Source organism: Sceloporus occidentalis, unplaced genomic scaffold, assembly GCF_023333645.1.
Source record: "Sceloporus occidentalis isolate IW3139 unplaced genomic scaffold, rSceOcc1.0.p SCAF_3, whole genome shotgun sequence".
Classification (NCBI taxonomy): Eukaryota; Metazoa; Chordata; class Lepidosauria; order Squamata; family Phrynosomatidae; genus Sceloporus; species Sceloporus occidentalis.
In genome coordinates, this window is record NW_028316983.1 from 24,505,724 (window position 1) to 24,525,538 (window position 19,815).

General features: G+C 40.8%; 1 protein-coding gene across 1 annotated transcript in view; it reads right to left on the reverse strand.

Moving 5' to 3' along the window:
* Positions 1 to 776: 776 nt before the first annotated feature.
* Positions 777 to 19,815, reverse strand: part of BCAS4 (breast carcinoma amplified sequence 4) — a 66,666-nt gene continuing 47,627 nt past the window's right edge. Inside the window, 1 exon segment of the mRNA XM_089513831.1 lies at positions 777 to 2,409. Coding sequence (XP_089369957.1) covers positions 2,305 to 2,409 — 105 coding nt within the window. The 3' untranslated portion in view covers positions 777 to 2,304.

Below are 19,815 nucleotides of genomic sequence, written 5' to 3' on the forward strand. Positions count from 1 at the left end.
CCCCTTCTCTGAAGTCCTCCTTTGGAAGGAGCTTTGTCTAATTTAGTTCCATTGTATTATATGTGAAAGATACATTCCGTGTTCAAGCAATGAGTGGTGACAAAGGAAAATAGGTGAATCCATACTACAGCAACTGAGTACCTCTTAGCAATACGTGTTTACTGATGTTGTATATATTAGCTGCTACTTTTGCAAAAGATGCATCTTAACCTACCATTGTACAGAAGATAAGAGACAAAGCAGATAAACTAAAGCCTGCAAAGGAATCTATGACACATTTGAAACTAACTGTGTGAAGAAGTTGTAGCATAAGCTTTCGTAGGCTTGGCATTCACTCTATGCATCTGAGGAAGTAGACCAAGTCTATGAAAGCTTATGCTATAACTTCTTTCATACAGTTAATCTCAAACGTGCTATAACATCCCTTTGCATACTGATACTCCATACTAACATGGCTATGTCTCTGAAATGAAGGCTTGGGGGCCAGTTGTTCGTCCCTACAGATCGTATTGAAGTTTTCAATACCAAAAAATCACTATCCAGTTCACACGATTCAAGCCACAGTTTGCCATGAAGAGGTGTTTCACTGATTCAACCTTTAGTAGGATTTGTTGCTTTTGTCTTGGGTTTATGCTTAGTTCGTTCTGTAATTATTTACTTCCAAATTCTATCATATGAGAATTGGGAGAGTCAGTATGTAAAGCAGTAACAGAGATTTTTCCTTTTTTTTATTGCTTCATTGTGACTAAACACAAGATTAGTGATAGTTTTGAAAGAAGTAGCCATGATAATCTCTTGCAGCGGCAAAGGAAGGAGGGGGTGGAAGAAACAACATTTTTATTGTTGCATGAGCTTTTGTGGATATAAATCCACTTCTTTGGATGTAGTACTGAGTGGATCCAGTATTTGCCTGAGATCTTGATGCCAGTTGGTACTAGATCAGAAGAAGTGGATTCATAGCCACGAAAGCTCATGCAAAAATAAAAACCAGTTAGTCTTAAAGGTGCTGCCACATCTCCTCATTTAAAAATACAATTATTATATGCAGTAGATTGATCTTTATTTCATAATACAAGAAATTCCACTTTTGTGAAAATATAAAATTCCACATTTCTGATTCTGACACATACAGTCAGACCTACATCTCTAGCCCTTCATCAGTAATTTTATCAGAATGTACTCTTAGTTGTGTATATCTAAATAATCTGCGAGGATAGCAAACTGATTTTTACTTTGGATCAAGCCATAACTTGTCTCCCAAGGCACACAGAAAAGCTACACATTGAAAGCTGCCTCCATTTCATAGAATCATAAGAGTTGGAAGAGACCGCAAGGGCCATCCAGTCCAAACCCCTGCCATGCAGGAACTCTCAATCAAAGCATCCACAACAGATCAGTTGAATCAGTATATATTGCTGACTCTGTTTATTTAAGGGATGTTCTGCTGCACCTGTCGCTGTCATTCCCCCCCCCCCAAATATTATCCAGACCCTTTATTTGTAGCATTAATGTTATGTTACACAAGAACTGTGAATATATTGTTGAGCAGACTTTATATTTTTCTTTTAAATACCAACATTCTGTAGCAGCACTTCAGCTCTGGAACTACATACCCAAGGAAGTTAGGCTGGCTCCATCACTTTAAGCTGTTCCATATCGCATTCAGTGGTTGACAAATTGGTATTTTGACAGTTTCAAAACTGGATTCTAGGATTGTTTTTAGACTGTTTTAGGAATTTTTGAAGGGTATTTGAATATATTTTAACATGTTTTTATCTTTGTATTGTGGGCTGGAAGGCAATACAAATATACCTAAAATAAATAAATTTGGGGGGACTACTTTCAAAGTAGAGGTTGGGTTCTTAGAGAATGCCCACTGAAATCAACAGAAAAATTCATCACAGCTGATTTAAATCCCAATTACTTCAATTGATCCTGATTAAATTTAGCTCCAGCCCACAGTGTTTGCAGTGAAGCAGCACTAGTGGGGATATAAGGTTTCAACTGTAAGATTAGGGAAGGTGGTTCTGTAATCTGTATCTAACATCAGCATACAAATTAACTTTAATAATTTGTTACTGAATCTGGATAAATATGCTGCATCCTGTGTCCCACATTAAATGTAAACAAAATACAGCTTTTAAGTTTTTCAAACAGAGACCACTGATAGGTAAAATTCAGCAACTATTCCAAGTACTGTGATTAGTTTCATTCTTACAGCAGAGGTACATGGCATAAAAATACCCATTTTTCTTTGGTAAAACTTACATCAGTTTGGCTATAAGGTTATAGACAAATGCAGCACTAGCAGTTTTGATACTTGCTACCTATATATTTGTTGTTAAAATAGTCTTCCGTTCTGTAGAGTTCTGGGAGGTTATAAGTGGGCTGTAGAAAACAGGTATATGTCTGAAATGAGAGGAGAAGAAAAAATGTCACTTAGACTGAATGCTGGAATATTACTTACTAATTTAAATTTATATCTATATCATAAGATACCAATGGAAGTATTTTTGAACGTTTAAAAACTAACCACATCTTAGAATACTGAATATTTCCATTTATAGCAGCAAATGTAAGGGAATTTCCAAATCCATTTGTATCGAGATCTAAGTTAAGTTTGTTTCAATTAACTTGAGTTACTTGAGGCATTTACAGGTTAGTGGAAACTTGTAAATCCATAACAAATTGCCTTCTTAAATTTGCTTCAGAGGTAAAGATGAAGTAGTAATAGGTTCAGTTCAATAAAGGCATATACATGCAATGTCTACAAGGCCTTGGATACTCTGCTGTTTGCTCTGTCAGCCTCACCTGTTAATGGTAGCTACAGCAAATCTGGTATGATTAAAGGGTTGGTGTGTGTATGTATTTTGCTACTGCTGACACATTTGCAGTCCTTGTTCTGTATGGCCCTTGTGGTCTCATACAATCATAGAGTTAGAAGAGGCTGCAAGGGCCATCCAGTCCAACCCCCTGCCATGCAGGAACTCTCAATCGAAGCATCCCTGACAGATGGCCATCCAGCCTCTGTTTAAAGACTTCTAAGGAAGGAGACTCCACTACACTCCGAGGGAGTGTGTTCCACTGTCTGAACAGCCCTTACTATCAGGAAGTTCCTCCTAATGTTCAGGTGGAATCTCTTTTCCTGGAGCTTGCATCTATTGTTCCAGGTCCTAGTCTCTGCAGTAGCAGAAAACAAGATAGCTCCCTCCTCAATATGACATCCCTTCAAGTATTTAAACAGGGCTATGATATCACCTCTTAACCTTCTCTTCTCCAGGCTAAACATCCTCAGCTCCCTCAGTTGCTCCTCATAGGACATGGTTTCCAGACGCTTCACCATTTTAGTCGCCCTCCTTTGGACACGCTCCAGTTTCTCAACATCCTTTATGAATTGTGGTGCCCAGAACTGGACACAATATTCCAGGTGGGGCCTGACCAAAACAGAATAGAGTGGCACTATTAATTCCCTCAACCTAGGCACTATACTTCTATTGATGCAGCCTAAAATTACATTGGCCTTTTTAGCTGCTGCATCGCATTGTTGACTCATCTTCAATTTGTGGTCTGCTTGGACTCCCAGATCCCTTTCACACATAGTCTCGTTCAGCCAGGTTCACCCATCCTATATCTGTGCATTTCATTTTTTCACCCCCTATGTGCGGTACTTTACATTTCTCCATGTTGAAATTCATTCTGTTAGCTGTGGCCCAGCTTTCTAGTCTATTCAGGTCATTTTGAATGTTGGTCCTGTCCTCTGGGGTATTAGCTATTCCTCGTAATTTGGTGTCATCTGCAAATTTGATAAGTATGCCCCCAATTCTGCCACCCAGGTCATTGATAAAGATGTTGAATAGCACTGGGCCCAGGACAGAGCCCTGTGGGACCCCACTGGTCACTTCTCTCCAGGATGAAAAGGTGCCATTGTTGAGCACCCTTTGGGTTCGGCCGGTCAACCAATTACAAATCCATGTAACAGTTACGTTGTCTAGCCCACATTTCACTAGCTTGTTTGCAAGAATGTCATGAGGAACCCTGTCAAAGGCCTTACTGAAATCAAGATATATCCACAGCATTCCCTTCATCTGCCAAGCTGGTAATTTAATATATATAAAAAAAGAGATTAGATTTGTCTGACATGGCTTGTTTCTCTGAAACCCATGTTGACTTTTTGTGATTATGGCATTGCTTTCTAGATGTTCACAGACTCTCTGTTTAATGATATGCTCTAGAGTCTTTCCTGGTATAGATGTCAGACTAACTGGACGATAATTGTTGGGATCCTCTTTTTTCCCTTTTTGAAGATGGGGACAACGTTTGCCCTCCTCCAGTCTGCTGGCACTTCTGTTCTCCAGAAGTTTTTAAAGATTATTGCCAATGGCTCCGATATTACATTTGCCAGTTCTTTTAATACTCTTGGATGTAGTTCATCTGGTCCTGGAGACTTAAATTCATTTCGATTAAACAAATATTCCTGTACTCTACTTATTCTGTGTTGAAATTCCCCTATTCTGTCTTCTGCTCCATTATCCTCAGGTTAAGCACCCTTTTACTTTTCTGAGAAGACTAAGGCAAAGAAGGTGTTGAGTATTTCTGCCTTTTCTCTGTCGCGTTAGCATTTTGCCATCTACTCCATGCAGTGGCCCTACCATTTCCTTCTTCCTTTTGCTGCAGACATACCCAAAAAAGCCCTTTTTGTTGTTCTTCACCTCTCTAGCAAGCCTGAGTTCATTCTGTGCTTTAGCTTTTCTGACTTTACCCCTTACAAGTGCATGCTATTTGTTTGAATTCCTCGTTGGTGATGTCTCAGTTTTTCCATTTCTTATACATGTTCTGTTTAAAACTTAGCTCAGTTGAAAGTTCCTTAATCATCCATCCTGGTTTCTTGAGACATCTCCCATTTTTCTTCCTCATTGGAACTGTTTGAAATTGTGCCTTCTGTATCTCCCTTTTAAGAAACTCCCATCCGTCTTGAACTCCCTTCTCTTTTAGTATTCCTGACCATGGGATCACCCCCAGTATTTCTCTATGGCCCAATTTAAACGGGCGCTATGAGGCGCCCCGTCACGTGCGAGGGGCGGCGCTTTCAAACGGCCCTCGCCCCTCACATGTGACGGGCGTAAAAATGGCGGCACCCTATACACATGGGCGCTGCCATTTTGATGTGATGAACACCTAGCGTCCTCACGTTGCCGCAGAAAGAAGCCGCTTTATGTGGCTTTTTGTTGTGCAAGAGAGACGCACCATTTGTCTGCTGCGGCTCCCTCATGCAACAAACGAGGGTGGCGGGAGACTGCCCTTTTGGGGCGGTCTGTATCCTGCCCACATTTACTAAAATCAGCTCTCCTAAAGTCTAGAATGCGTGTCTGACTATGCCTGGCTTCTCCTTTCCATTGTATAACAAACTCCAGGAGTACATGATCATTCCCACCTAAGAATCCCACCACTTGCACTCCATTAACTAGGTCGTCCCTGTTGGTTAGGATCAGATGCAAAATAGCTGACCCCCTTGTTGCCTCTTCCACATTTTGGACAATGAAATTGTCTCCAAGGCAACTGAGGAATTTGCTAGACCTTGAGGATTTGGCTGAGTTTGACTTCCAGCAAATATCAGGATAGTTGAAGTCACCCATCACTACTACATCTCTCCTTTCTGAGTGTGTGGTCATCTGTTCTAGAAAGACATCATCCAGTTCCTCCATGTGACTTGGGGGTCTGTAGTAGACTCCCACAATAACGTCCCTTTTGTCCCCCCCCCCCCTTTAATTTTTATCCAGATGCTCTCCACCTGGCTTCCAGGATTGATGTCCTGGATCTCTTCACTGGTGTAAATGTCCCTGACATAAAAGACTATTCCTCCTCCTTTCCTGTTTGGCCTATTTCTCTTCAAAAGGTTATACCCCTGTATTCCTACATTTCAATCATGAGACTCATCCCACCAGGTTTCAGTGAGGCCTATTATATCATATTTGCTTTGTTGTACTAGGAGTTCATCTTACTTATTTCCCATGCTCTGTGCATTACTGTAAAGACATCTTAGACCATGCCTGTGCAAGTTTTTTTGCCTTCCACTTTTGGGTCTTTGCACAGTTTGTCTTATTCCCTCCATGACATTTTGACTATTTTCTCCAGCCCTTTTGCCTTCCAGAATACTGTCTCCCTCCCCCACATAACACAGTTTAAAGCTCTCCTGATCAAATTCTTGAGACTATTGGGCAACCCATCCCTTGCCAGAAGTCCCTCCATCTACGGAGCCAGTTATTCACCTCTGCTATTTCCCTCTCCCTTCCTGGACCATGCCCTTCGACTGGGAGAAGAGATGAGATGACAACCTGTGCATCCATCTCTTTCAACTTCTTACCCAAAGCCTCATAGCCCCTTATGATATTCTGAAGGCTGTGCCTTGCAGTATCAATGGTTCCCACATGAACCAAAAGAAAGGGGTAACGGTCAAGTAGGCTTGACAAGTCTTGTCAGCTTCTCTGTCACATCACAGATCTTTGCCCCAGGGAGACAGCACACCTCCCGAGACATCTTGTCAGGCCCACAAACCACTCAGCAAGTAGTCCCGCACGACCACCACACACCTCCTCCGAGGCTTCGCAGTGGCTGTTCCCTTTGGTGGTACTCCCAAGGTCCCCAGCTCTGTTCCTGAAGTCTGTCCATGCTGCTGTTCCTCATCATCCTTGATAATAGAGATTCAAATTGATTCTGTAGCTGCAAGCTCACAGAACGTTCCCTAGTTTTCCTACTTCTGTGTGTGACATTCCTCCAACTACTACTACTTCTGTTGTATGTGAAGTGACCTCCTCCTCCTCAGCAACTTTCTCTGTGCGTTTCCCATCCAGGTCCTTCTGGTCCTTTCTGGTCAGGAAAACCTCTTGCTCCCTTTGATGCTGTAGTGTAGCTACCTGGGTCTCCAGCTGCTGTAATTTCTCTTCTAAGAGTGCTACTAACTTGCACTTAGTGCAGGTGAAGTTCCCCACATCTGTGAGCAAGAAGACCAACATCCCACAAGTGTTGCAGGTGACTGCAGCAGGTCCTTCAGTGTTTATTCTGAGAAGTCTTAAGGAGGCAGTGAAACAAGGCTGTGGGCTTCCCCTGCTAAACACCAGTGTAAAGAGCCCTTGCTGGTTTGGCATTTGTCCCCAAACTGTTAAAGAGCTCAATCAACTGGGGCTATAGGCCTGGAACAGATGGGCCTTTAAGGCACTCTCGTCATGTGTGAGGATTGCCTGGTGGGCGGAACGCCCACACGCCCGGCAACCCTCGCATGTTATGAGGGCGCCGCAACTGTGGCGTGCCTACCAGAAGGGGCGCATAATGATGATGTTGCAGCTGCACTGCTTCCAGATGGGGCAGTGCAGCTGCGATGTCATCGCTATGTGTCGAGCTTTGCGGCGTCTCAGCAATGCCGCAAAAAGGAGCCACTTTCAGGAGCTCCTTTTTTGCTCCGCAGCAGCGCTGCACAATTTGGTTGCTGCGGCGCTCCTGCAGAGCAACGAGGCACCGTGCCAGGAAGGCGCCTCTTTCTGGCATTTTGTACCCTGCCATAGTTATGTAGAGAGCTTCTGACTACTAGCTCCTTCCAGAGGTAAGTCTCTGACTCAATTCTAAAAACAAGTCCCCACAAGCCCCTTAAAGAAAAAGTTTAAAGAAAATTGAAAAATTTCAAGGAGCCCTTCTCCAGCACTCTTCCCAGGCCACCTTCTTCTCTACTTTTAAACCTCCTTGACTATAAGAAATAGAAGGAAAATTCGTGCACCGCTAGGAGCTATGTAGAATTAGGCTTCTAGCTCCTCCTCTCAGTAACCCACAGAAATGGGTCACAACAAACTTGCCAAGATACTCAAAGCATAAGGGGGCATGAATGCCTATTATAAAATGTTTTGATCTGTTTCCAGAAAAGGGGAGAGGGTGTGAAGAATATCCAAATACCACTAGAACCTTCCATCTCCTTCAGACCTCTTCTTTGATGACATTTTCCCCACTACAGTTAAGATGTATTTGAAATGCGTTTTTGGGGAGACATTTAATTTATTCTTCATATCAACTTAAATGTTTAATGGGCATCCTAGATATTTTAATGCATAACAGATTTTTTTTTTAAAAAAAAACACCATCTGTACTGTATGTGGCGGTTACAGGTCTGAATTTGCGGGAACCAAGAGTAGTGGAGGATAGGGGATGTGGAGATGTCTCATCCACAGGGTCATCATGAGTTGGGGTCAGCTCGAGTGGAGTTAACAACAGTACATGTGGAATAAAAAATGTAGTAGTAGTAGTAATAATTTATTTATATCCCGCCTCTCTACAAAATGCAATCGGAGCAGCTTACAAGATTAAAATATACAGTCCAGACCCTCAACCCACCCACCCATGTGCCTTCTGATCAGGTACCTTGCTAAATGCACTCACCTGGTAGCTAAGAGTTCTCTTAATGCATGTTTCTGGAGGAAATACAAAGCATTTGCTTTACTTTTGGACAGGCTTACATGAACATATTTTTCTGCCTGCCTGCAGTCAGGAGGCTAGTTTTGATGTGGGAGAAGGATTAACTTGGATTCCCTTATCTTAAATAAAATAAAATAATGCTATTTAATTGTGGCCTTTCCCAATGAGACTAATGCAGAGAATTTACTTCTAGGTACTGTCCTTTTGGTTGACAGGGGTCTTCCTCTTAGTTACCATGCTTCCACATCTACCTAAGTTAAATAGCTGCTGGGACACAGATACCCATCCTCCAGCCATAATCCATGTTCCATAATATCTCACAACAGCTGGACACAATTTTAAATGCTTTGGAGCGGATATACAGCAGCGATTGCTCGCAGTAACACCACGGAGGCCAACCTGTATGGCCTCAGAAATCATAAAATGGGATCTAGCTAAAACTACAATTCACAAGTGCCAAGAAAGGAAGTGACATGGTTAAGTTATAAAACAGAACTTGCCTGGGATCTGTCTTCCTGTTTTTACTTCAGTAATGTTATCACAGTGTGGTTGTGCTAGCCCACCGTTTCCTCTCAGAGGCAGAGAAGGCCTATAGGAGGATGGTAACACTTTCCCTTCCTGAAGCAAGCAGCAGCTCTTTCTTTAACTTAGGTTTTTCCCCACAGTAGGTTTACAGATCTCAGGACTTATGTGGCCTTCAGGGCCAGGTGAAGGGATCTTGGAGCAAGAGCACTGCCTTGAAAGCCATGTACATTTATTCTCATTTATTAGGCTTTATTACATGCCATAATGTATTCTGCTTAATGATGTGACTGAGGCTGCTCCTTTTAACTGGTAGAATTCAAAGATATACTGTAGCTGTGTTAGTATGCAGAATTAGTAGACCTTTTAACTGGGACAACCCTGACCTGGCCACTTTCCCCACACTCAGCATTCTTGATGCCCACCAGAGTGGTCAAGAATATGGAACCAATATTTGGTGAGCTTGGAATTTCTTATATGCAGGAGGGCTATGTGAACAGTAGGAGGGGGGAATCCCTTTATTCTTTAGCTCAAATATCTAGAGAGGATCACAGTTTAGGGAACAGCAAAATGGAATGAGGAGCACAATGTGCAGTTGTGTAGCAGCAGAGTTGGTAAAGAATCACAGAGCTGCCCTGATTGCTAACCTCTGAAGGAGGGACAAAATTGAGAATGAGGCAAGTTCTCTTCTAAGCAAACATTGCCATGCAGAACTGGGAATTATGCCTGGAAACAAAACCACAATTAAGAAAAACAGTACCCTAATATGCAAAACAGGTACTTTCCAGATTCTTTATTTCCCCCCTTTTACATGTAAAGCTCCCTTCTAGAAGTTGAGAGAGCACCCTCCCCCTTGAAAAAAGAAAAGAAAAAATTAGAGGGGAAAGCTTTTAATTTCTTACACACACGTGCGTGCACACACACCTCTTTAAGAAAACGGCTCTTCTCATCCGGGTATATTATCTAGCTAAAAATCTTAAATAATAAAACCTATTTTATCTCCACTTCAAGACCAGGAGTGGAGGGAGAGGCCAAGAGTTCCATTCCTATAAAATGGGGCTTTTAATCTATCTTTCATTAGTGGTCCAGGTGTGCAAACTTCAATTTCCTGTACAAAAATAGCCTAGCTATTGTTATTTGTATTCTGGTACTTGATTACATTATTTTTTGTTTCAGGACCTGCCATTGAAAATTTCTTAAAAACTGTAGTTAGCCTAGAATACTTACCAATTCTGAAACACCTTTACTAGGTACTGATCCATTTCAAAGTGCAATCTAAAGTTTGAGTGCTCACCTTGATAGCCCTGTAGTGACAAAGAGAGTATCTAAAATAATCTTTTACACTTTTGTGAGGAATGCTAACTTTTCCATGGCCAAGAGTGGTAGTTCGTTTTTTAAAAAATGGAAAGAGGGGACTTTAAAGTTATAATGCAAATGTCTAAATTTAGTTTTGGCAACAATACTCATGTTTTTGTTATAAATTTTAGCAAAAGGGTGGGGAAGAATAAGCAATTAAATGATGCAGTAAACACTGAAGCATGTGAGCTCTAATTTGAAGTCGAAAGCTTTCATGGCTGGCATCCAGTTTTTTGTGGGTTTTTCAGGCTATGTTGCCATGTTCTAGAAGATGGCCACATAGCCCAAAAACACCACAAAAACTATGAGCTCTAATATTTCAGAGATTATAGGCATTTTTAAAAATGGAGTATTTGTACAGAATATATGAAAAGGGGACATAAAGAACTGTATGAGAAATACTGAGTTATTTTCAGATCCCCAGCAGAATTTCAGTGTATTGCAGGGTATAAGAATGGCCTTTGTCTAAGGGGGCATTTGAGTGTAAAGAATCAAATATGCCCCAGTACCAGAAAACACACATTCACATATCTGAGCTATTGTTTGTCTTTGTTTCCTACTAACAGTAATCGACACCACTGATTTCCCCCCCCCCCCTAAAAAGACTATCACTTTATTTCCATTGGCAAAAAACACAAATCTTGTTCTGAACCAAAGAAATGAAATTGATGTCCTGAAAGACTACAACTATTGTTATTTTCAGGAACACCTATAAGCATTAATGTTGCCATGGGATAATATTCTGCCCTAATAACAAAATAATTTCTACTGGAGGAAACAACCCCCATTCTTTATGCCACTGTATAGACAACTGGAGCGTGTCACTTAATTACAAAACAGTGGTCCTCACAACAAATTGCACACTAGCAGTGCAGCATCTCCTAGTTTTCCCATCTGCTGCCTTACTACAGTAGAGGTAACTGCATCCTTCTGATGGAGATGCTTGAGGTACATAGCCAGGTAGGCTGTAGCTCTTTGGGGGGTCTGGTTAAGGTTTGACACATTATGTATCCCTCACTGTATTTCAGATCAGTTCATTCTTCAGATCTAACAGAAGGCACATCCTCTGTCACAGAGCAGTGGGTTTCCACTCAGGACCTACAAAACACTAGCAGCAATGTCCACTACATCTGTTGATTTTATGCTTACAACTATAATTCCTACCAAGGACCAACACCAGGTTTCTGAGAACGTAGTGGCCACACACAACCATGTCATTATGTATAGTGGAGAAGAGAAGTACAGCTTTGCCTTTGGAAAAGATATAACCCACTACTATTTTCTAGCTATCAAACTAATACTGTTTGTTTTGTTTTTAATGGGTTGCCTTTGTTGGTGTGGCCATATTTGGTATTCCATCCAAAGATGCTACTGTACTTTCTGCTTGTTGCACACTGGTGAAAAATTGTCTCCCAACACACTATTATGAGTGGTATTTGTGAAGCAGAATATTCTGCAAGCAAACTTACAAAGCTTTTCCTTTGTCCTTCCCATCCACCCTGAAAGGTAGCATCTCGGTGCCTGTGTGCACATCCTATGGCAATTCAGTAAGTGGAAGAAGAAAGACAACATCCAGATACAGTTGAGCAGCTGAGAGAAAAGAGCCATCATTGCCCTATTAGAGCTCCAGTGCACTTGCTGGAGATCTTTTTTTTCTTTTTTTTTTGGGGGGGGGGAGTTGACAGCTGTTCTTTTCCCCTTGATTACACAACTATCGTAGCCGGACAGCTCTCCTACGACCATTGCATGTGAATCTGCCTGCCTTGTGTTCAGGGCTGTATGTGAAAGCAAGGTGTGATTCTAAGTGAAGCAAATAGCTATTTAAGTAACTGAATTAAAAGCACATACACTCAAGCAACCTTGAATTTTCTAAGTGTATGTCACCATCCTACTGGCCATTGAACCCTAACTCCATACTGGAGAAATGGCATTGTTTTCTTGGTAAATGTCAGCTTTCTCATGAATTCTTAAAACCTACTCAGGCTCATCATTGCTCTCACATAGAAGTATTCTGGGACTGGATTCAACCATGACACAGTTTCACCAAGGGTCCACAATACCTCAGTTAATCAAGTTGATGTGTTCCTAGGCATTACGTCTTTAACAGAAAATGTGGTACCAGAGGCATAAATAAAATGGAAAAAATAGACATAGGTTGCTTGGGAGAGGGTTATACCATTAAGAATGAGTAGCCATTCCACATGTTGTAATAAACGTTTTATCCAAAACTGACAATATGCACATGTGAAATTAAATGAACCTGGTAAGCCTTTGATAACCCCCCCCCCCCAAAAAAAAAAAACCCATTATGAATCTACTAGAGACCATTTCAAAGCTTCTTCCAAAATACATCCAGGATTTTCTTTTCTTTCATCAGCCTCTGATATCTATTTCTGATGGCCAAACAGAAATCTATTTAAAAAAAAAAAAAGCATGCTTGGGATAGTTGGGGAGGATTTATTGCATTGTTTACTGTAGACATACTGCTGCAAACCAACACCACAAGTCTGTTTCTCTAGCCTCTCTTCACCATCGCTGATGCTCCTAACAAAATTTCAGCTAGACAGGATGAGAAGCAAAGAGGATGGAGACAAATAGGGATAAAAAACTTTCAAAAAGAGCTTCTTTGTGACTAGCAGTCATGAATACAGAACAGTTACCAACATCTGTAATTATTCTAAATCCACTATTGCTACTTAGTTACAACTATGACAGTCTCGCCACAATTGTGATTCACCAAGTGCTCTCCAGCCGTGGGTAGTACGTACGTTCTTCATAAAAATCTGGGAATCAATTTTTGTGCTAATTAGTAGATCAAAGTAGATCGTTCCACCAGAATGCCTCTTGGTCAAAGATGTATTATTTCTGACCCTTTCCTCAAAACAAATTATTTTTGGACTGGGGATTTTAGGTTAGAAAAGACGCTTAAAATTTGCTCATTTTTGCATGATTCTCACCATCTTGAGATACTGCATCATTTTGCTACCTAAGCTCATGTAGGATTGATTCTTGGTGTATTATGTCTAATGAAGACATAAATGTGTCAAGTTGATTGCCCTTTCTTATCTCTACTGTTTCCTGTTCAGAAAGTGGAAGATATTACACTGGGAAGGACAGAAATTTATCTTTAGATATTCAGTTGTGTCCAATAATTTAATCAGTATTACACGTGATAGTAGCAGAAATCCAGGTTGACACCAGTTTAACTGCCATGGCTCAATGCTATGGAATCCTGGGAATTGTGGTTTGTTGTCATACCAGAGCTCTGTGACAGATGTGTGAGACTAAATGTCTCACAGAACTATATGTCCCAGAATTCCATAGCAGTGAAAGCACTGTTGGCCTGGGTTATTTTTGGAGTGCGGATACAGCTTTTGTTAATGGAATAGCAATCTTTCCATATGGATTCCAGCTGAAGGACTTGAGTGCAGAGGCCTTTCTAGCTCACTTTCAGTCAAATGGTTCCATGCAGAACTTGTATGTGTACATATGTGAGTTTTATGCACATGGCAGAACAACACTGGGCTCAGGACATAACCCTGAGGCACCCCATTAGTCACTTTTTCTCCAGGTAGGAGAGGAACCATTTGTGAGACCTCTGTAAATTCAGTCAGTTAATCAGTTACAAATCTATCTTAATACTAGATCACTTAGGTCCAAATCACACCAGAAATAATCAGTTTGAGACCGCTTTAACTGCCCTGGCTCAGTGCTAGGGAATTCTGGGAATCTTAATGTTGATGCATTTCATGTTTAGGTACCAGTGCTGCTGCTGTTTTGTGCCTTCAATTTGTTTCCAATTTATTATTACCTCAAGGCAAATCTGTCAGAGGGCAGATTCTGTTCTTGGCAAGAGTGACTTGCCCAACGTCACCCAGTGGATTTCCATGGCTGAGGGGGGATTTGGACCCTGGTCTTCAAAGTTGTAGTCCAATGCTCAAACCACTACACCACACTGGCTCCCATACCAGTTTATGGGATTTTTTAAATTAAAAAGTCTATTTCAAAAAAATTATTGGACATATTAAGCAACTTTAGGATAATCTTGTGATTAGTAAGTACCAACATGGGTTAATAATAATAATAATAATAATAAATCCTCATGCTAGACTCATTTCTTTCTAGTGTTGTAAATTACAACTGATAAGTGTTGTAAGTTCGGTAGATCAGAGAACACCATCTGACAGATTCGTCTTGAGATCATAATAAATCGGAAATAAATTGAAGGCACAAAACAGCAGTAGCACTGGTACCTCAACATGTAATGCATTATCATTAAGATTCTTCACTTACCTAGGTTATGTTTTTGTAGTGTTTTGGTTTCTGCCTTCAATTTTTTTAAAGATACATAACCCTTTTAAAGCAACAACAAAAGCAACCCAACCCCCCCCCCCCCGATAAAGTATATCAAAGAGCACCTCCAAAAGGCTGGTAAAGACAAATATTGTTTCCCAGGAGCTAAGAAAATTGAGGTGCAAAACCTAAATCCCAAGTCATCCTGTTATTCACAGCCCTGGTGAGGTCTTGCAAACTCCGTGCTATCACTCTCTTGGATGAATCTATCCACCTGTACCACAGTCTTCCTCTTTCTACTTAGTTACAACTATGCTTCCCTGCAAGCATCATTGTCTACCCTAATGAGTTGTGTCCTTTTTTCATGATATGTCTAAATTAAAAGAGTCTCAGCTTAATCATCTTGGCTTCTAGGGAGAGTTCAGACTTTGTTTTAGAGCGCATTTGTTTTGTCTTTTCATTGGTCCTTGAGCACTACATTTTAATTACTTTTGAATTTTTCACTTCCCCCCCTACACCATCTTTTTTCACTTGATTTAATACCCCTCCCCCCAAAAAAAATATTTGAGCGGGAAACAGTTCTGACAATGAACATCATTATTACACAGCTGAATAAATTGTATCTGTGCTGGAAATAGGAGAAGGGTACAAAATAAAGGTACAGAGATTGGATGCATGGCAGGACATAGGTATATTGGCAAGAGAATATGGAAAGCGCAAACTATTAACCAGTGATTTTAAGAACGTGAAATTTTGAAAGACTTGAAATTTTTAGGAAGGCACGTGGGATTATATACTTGTATGGTGAAATCACAAAACATACTCAGGATCAAATCCCATTGTTAGCCCTGACTAGAGTAGACCCATTCCATCCATGTAATTACCTACATGTTGACTATTCAGTAATGAACAGAATGTGTCTATCCTAGCTGGGACTAACCAGCAGGATACCAGCCTAAATACACACAGCCCTGAACCTAAAACTGAAAATCAATCTAACTGTATTGTTTACCTGAAAGTCCTAATCACATCAGGGGTGTTTCCTTGGCTGGAAACCTCACACTAGTTTCTCCACCTTTCAGACAGAGCTGGGAGCAACATGTCTATAAAATGAGGGCCTTTGCACATGATCATCCTGACAGTCTGAATCTGCTGGCATTCTGGGCTTTGTGCAAGAGCATTTTGCTCTACTTTCTGCAAGGATTGTACAGCTTTAACTTGAAATAAGACACTGTTGTTGTTGTTGTTGTTGTTGTTGTTATTAAACTTTATTTATAAAGCGCTGTTCTGATGAGTGGAAGCAACAAAAAATTGTGGAAGTTATAACCTCTATTTAGAGAAAAAATGCTTAACATATTCCATCTGCTGCATGGTTCCAAAGCAATAGACTATTCTACCCACTGTTCTGTTTGTGGTATTCCCACTGGCAGACAGTTGCAGAACTACACTGGTACTACAATGCTGGAGAGTGATCAATGAATGAGAAGTCTCTATAACAGCACCAGTATTTTACACTTTTTTTAAAGGGGGGGATGAGTCCAGAAAAGCTAGACATTCAGATTATGTCACAATAAAGAGATTAATACACAACTACCTAGAGCTGGATGGAAGGAGATGCAAGAGCTTCAGGTAAGAAAGAGTATGGAAAGGAACAATCATGCAAATAAACTCTGCCACTTCCCCCGAAGGGAAGGGGTACAAATGGGTCACAGATGTAACCTTAACCTAATTCTCATTTCCAATGGGGACAGAAAACTCAGAAAGAATAAAGCACTGTTTGTCAAGGAAAGGGTTAAAAATGCTGAAATCTCCACTCCAGGGAACCCAATAACTTTTTGAAAGACTAGGCAACATGGGTGAACAGATCCTGACAAGTTCCCATTCAACATGGCCCTGCCAGCTAAGGGGAATAAAAATAGTCTGTGCATGGCTGTGTGAACACACACACACACACTCTTTCTCTCTCCTGTTCTCCCTCACCATGGAACTGGCACTGCAGTATGGAAGGGGGAAGGGCAGCCAGAAGGGAAGCTGCAGTCATCATGGCGACTCCTGCAGGCTGAGCTCAGCTAGATAAACTACCCTGAAATACTGTGGAATAGCAACTGCTAGCCACAGCAACTGCAAAGAAGGAGCTAGAATTTCCCAGGCAGGCCAGGAAATCTCCTTCACGCCTACTGACTGGGGGGAAACACCACAGGGGTGAGGGGGACTAGAACTCTTTCCTGGTTGAATTAATGGTAACAGCAGTCTTAACAGTAGCTATTTGACATGAGGTTCTGCAAATTGGGTGCCTCAGGGTAGGGATAAAGGCAGTTTGAAAGACTCAGCCAGAGAGGAGCTGCTCCTAAATAACTATTGCTAGAATGGAATTATTTCATACTAACTGCTTTTGTTAAGTAGAATGCCATCCATTAGGGTGTCTTCAAAAATAATCTATTGACTGGGAAATCTGTCATGGACCAGATTTACCATGGCTTTCCAGAAAGTAGAAAATACAGTTGGCCTTCCAGATCCACAGATTTTATATCCATAGATTCAAACATTCACAGATTGAAAATATTCCAAATATATATATAAATTCCAAAAAGCCATTTTTTATAAGGGACACCATTTCCTATGTCACTGTATTAAATGGGACTTGGGCATCCATGAATTTTGGTATCCATGTGGGGTCCTGGATCCAAACCCCAGCAGATACCAAGGGCCCACTGCAACTCCTTAGAGCTCATGCACTAAAGTGTAAATACTTTATTCATTTGCCTTTCCTCAGGTTTTAGGTTTCAGTAGCTTTCAAAACAAAACAAAACAAAACAAATCTGAAATCTAAACCACCACATTAATTCAAGAAAATATAACAGCTTTCAGTGCAGTCTAAAATGCAGTTACTTGCATCAAGTTATCTCATTCAGTTGTACCTAATAGCAGCTTGATGCAACCAGAAAGCATTTCTCCTTGTACAATGAAGAGAAACCAGTTTTTGCTAATCTCTCCTGCCTAAACCCCCATATCCTTAAAAAAACTTGAGTACTGTGGGACCCTTTATAGCTATATGGAATGTAACTCAGAGCACTGTAGTAAACAGGAGGGAATGGCAATAATCAGGTGACTCAGTCCTAAGTGAACACAAGTATTTTCCACTGCAGCCAAGGAACCCCTGGATATAAGTCATTATTTACTATCAGGTGTAAAAATCAAACACATCCAACTTGTGGAATTATCCAAAGCAGCTAAATGGTGGGAGACTCTGGATAGATAAGAGAATACTCTTCACGCAGTTTATACTTACTAAGGAATTTGTTTTCACAGGACACAGTGATCATCACTAATATGGATGACTTTACAGAATAATTAGGGGATGTGGTGGTTTAGTGGTTAAGATGCCAGTTCAGATGAACAGAAATTTGGTAGTTCAAGGCCCAAGTGCTGCATGATGGGGTGAGCTCCTGTCACTAGTCCCAGCTTCTGCCAACTTAGCAGTTCGAAAGCATGCAAATGCAAGTAGATAAATAGGTACCACTTCAGTGGAAAGGTAACAGCATTCGATGCAGTCATACTGGCCACCGGAGTCGTCTTTGGACAATGCTGGCCCTTTGGCTTAGTAATTGAGATGAGCACCGCCCCCTATGGTCAGACACAACCTGACACCTTGTCAACAGGGAATACCTTTACCTTTACCTCTAAGGTTATCAAAGGCTACCAAAGGCTACTACTATATATTACCCCCTGTATAAGACGCAGTGTGTTGCCAAATAACAGTTACTGGAAAACACAAGCAGGGAAGTTCTATTGTCCCCATGATCTACTTGTGGGGTTCACATAGGTCTTGTGACCATTGTGGGAACAGAAGCCACCTCACCACCCACATTTGTGGCCATCACTAGATCCTGTGGAATCAAATTCCACAAATGAAGTATGGAATGTGTGAAGATGATGATGTGGTACAATGCAACTTTTCTCATGTTACTATGAACAGCTACAAAAAGCTTGATACCTGGCCTAACATTATCAAAGTGTTTTTTTTAGAATTGCAAACTGTGAAGTAATTACTATGTGCAACAGTTGAAAAGCCTTGTGGACCTTTCATAAATGTTAAAGAGTTCCCATTATACAGTGAATATTTTCAGTATCAGTGGACATTTTGATCATTTGTATGCTGTACTAGAGTTCCATCCATTTCATTGTCACCTGTGTATTACATATTTTCATCATATTTTGTTTTGGGGCATGTAGGATCACCAGATTACTTGTATGTATGTATGTATGTATGTATGTATTTATTTATTGAATTTTCAAGTATGTTGTCTGAGGCCCACACATCTGCAGGAAATTCTGTGCCTATATAATTGCATAGTATAGTTTTGACTATTTATATGAGGAGCTTGTTTCTCCTTGTAATAATTAAATAGGGAAGATTTGGTCTCTCTGACTTCAAATCTACTGAATATCTTCATAGTTGTAGACAGATCTTGTAGCACCTTTGAGACTAACTGAAAGAAACAAGTTGGCAGCATGAGCTTTCGTAGACTTCAGTCTACTTCCTCAGATGCTTTTGGTGGAGTGGAAGCCAGGACCAGACATATGTATGCCATAGGTATGTGAGAATGTCAATTCAAATTCAAAAACCTTTGTGTATGGAAAGGTAGTAGCAAGTCCAGTTTTAACAATGTTCATTTGTGGACAAAGACATAGCCATTGGGTATGGAAATGAGGTGGCAACACCAGTTTGGCCTTGGAAACTAGCCTGTAGGTGGGGAGAATAGATGGGTGTAGGATGCTCCCCCCAAGGATGGGGTCAAATAATGTTGAAATGTGTGTAGTGAGCCCTAAACTCTATCTCTCTATATAAATTTGAGATCTACAAGGGAGGGTCTTGGGATCATCTCTGGGCCTTGATACTTACTCACATGGAGATGTCACATTGTGGAGCAATCCTAATATAAAAGCTGGAGGCAAGTCAGTTCCATAGCACACATGAGTAGACCTTTCATGCTTACTTAAGCAGAAGAGTTATTCAAATCATTTTACAATCTTAAATCTAAATTAAAGCTTCCCATGTTTGTCTTTTATCAACATGTGCAGTTTATGTACTGTCTAAGATATATGTTGGTTGGTCCAGAAGCTCCTGGAATGTTATAATTTCCACATTCATTCATGTGGGGACATAGGTTTCCATGTTCTCATGTTAGA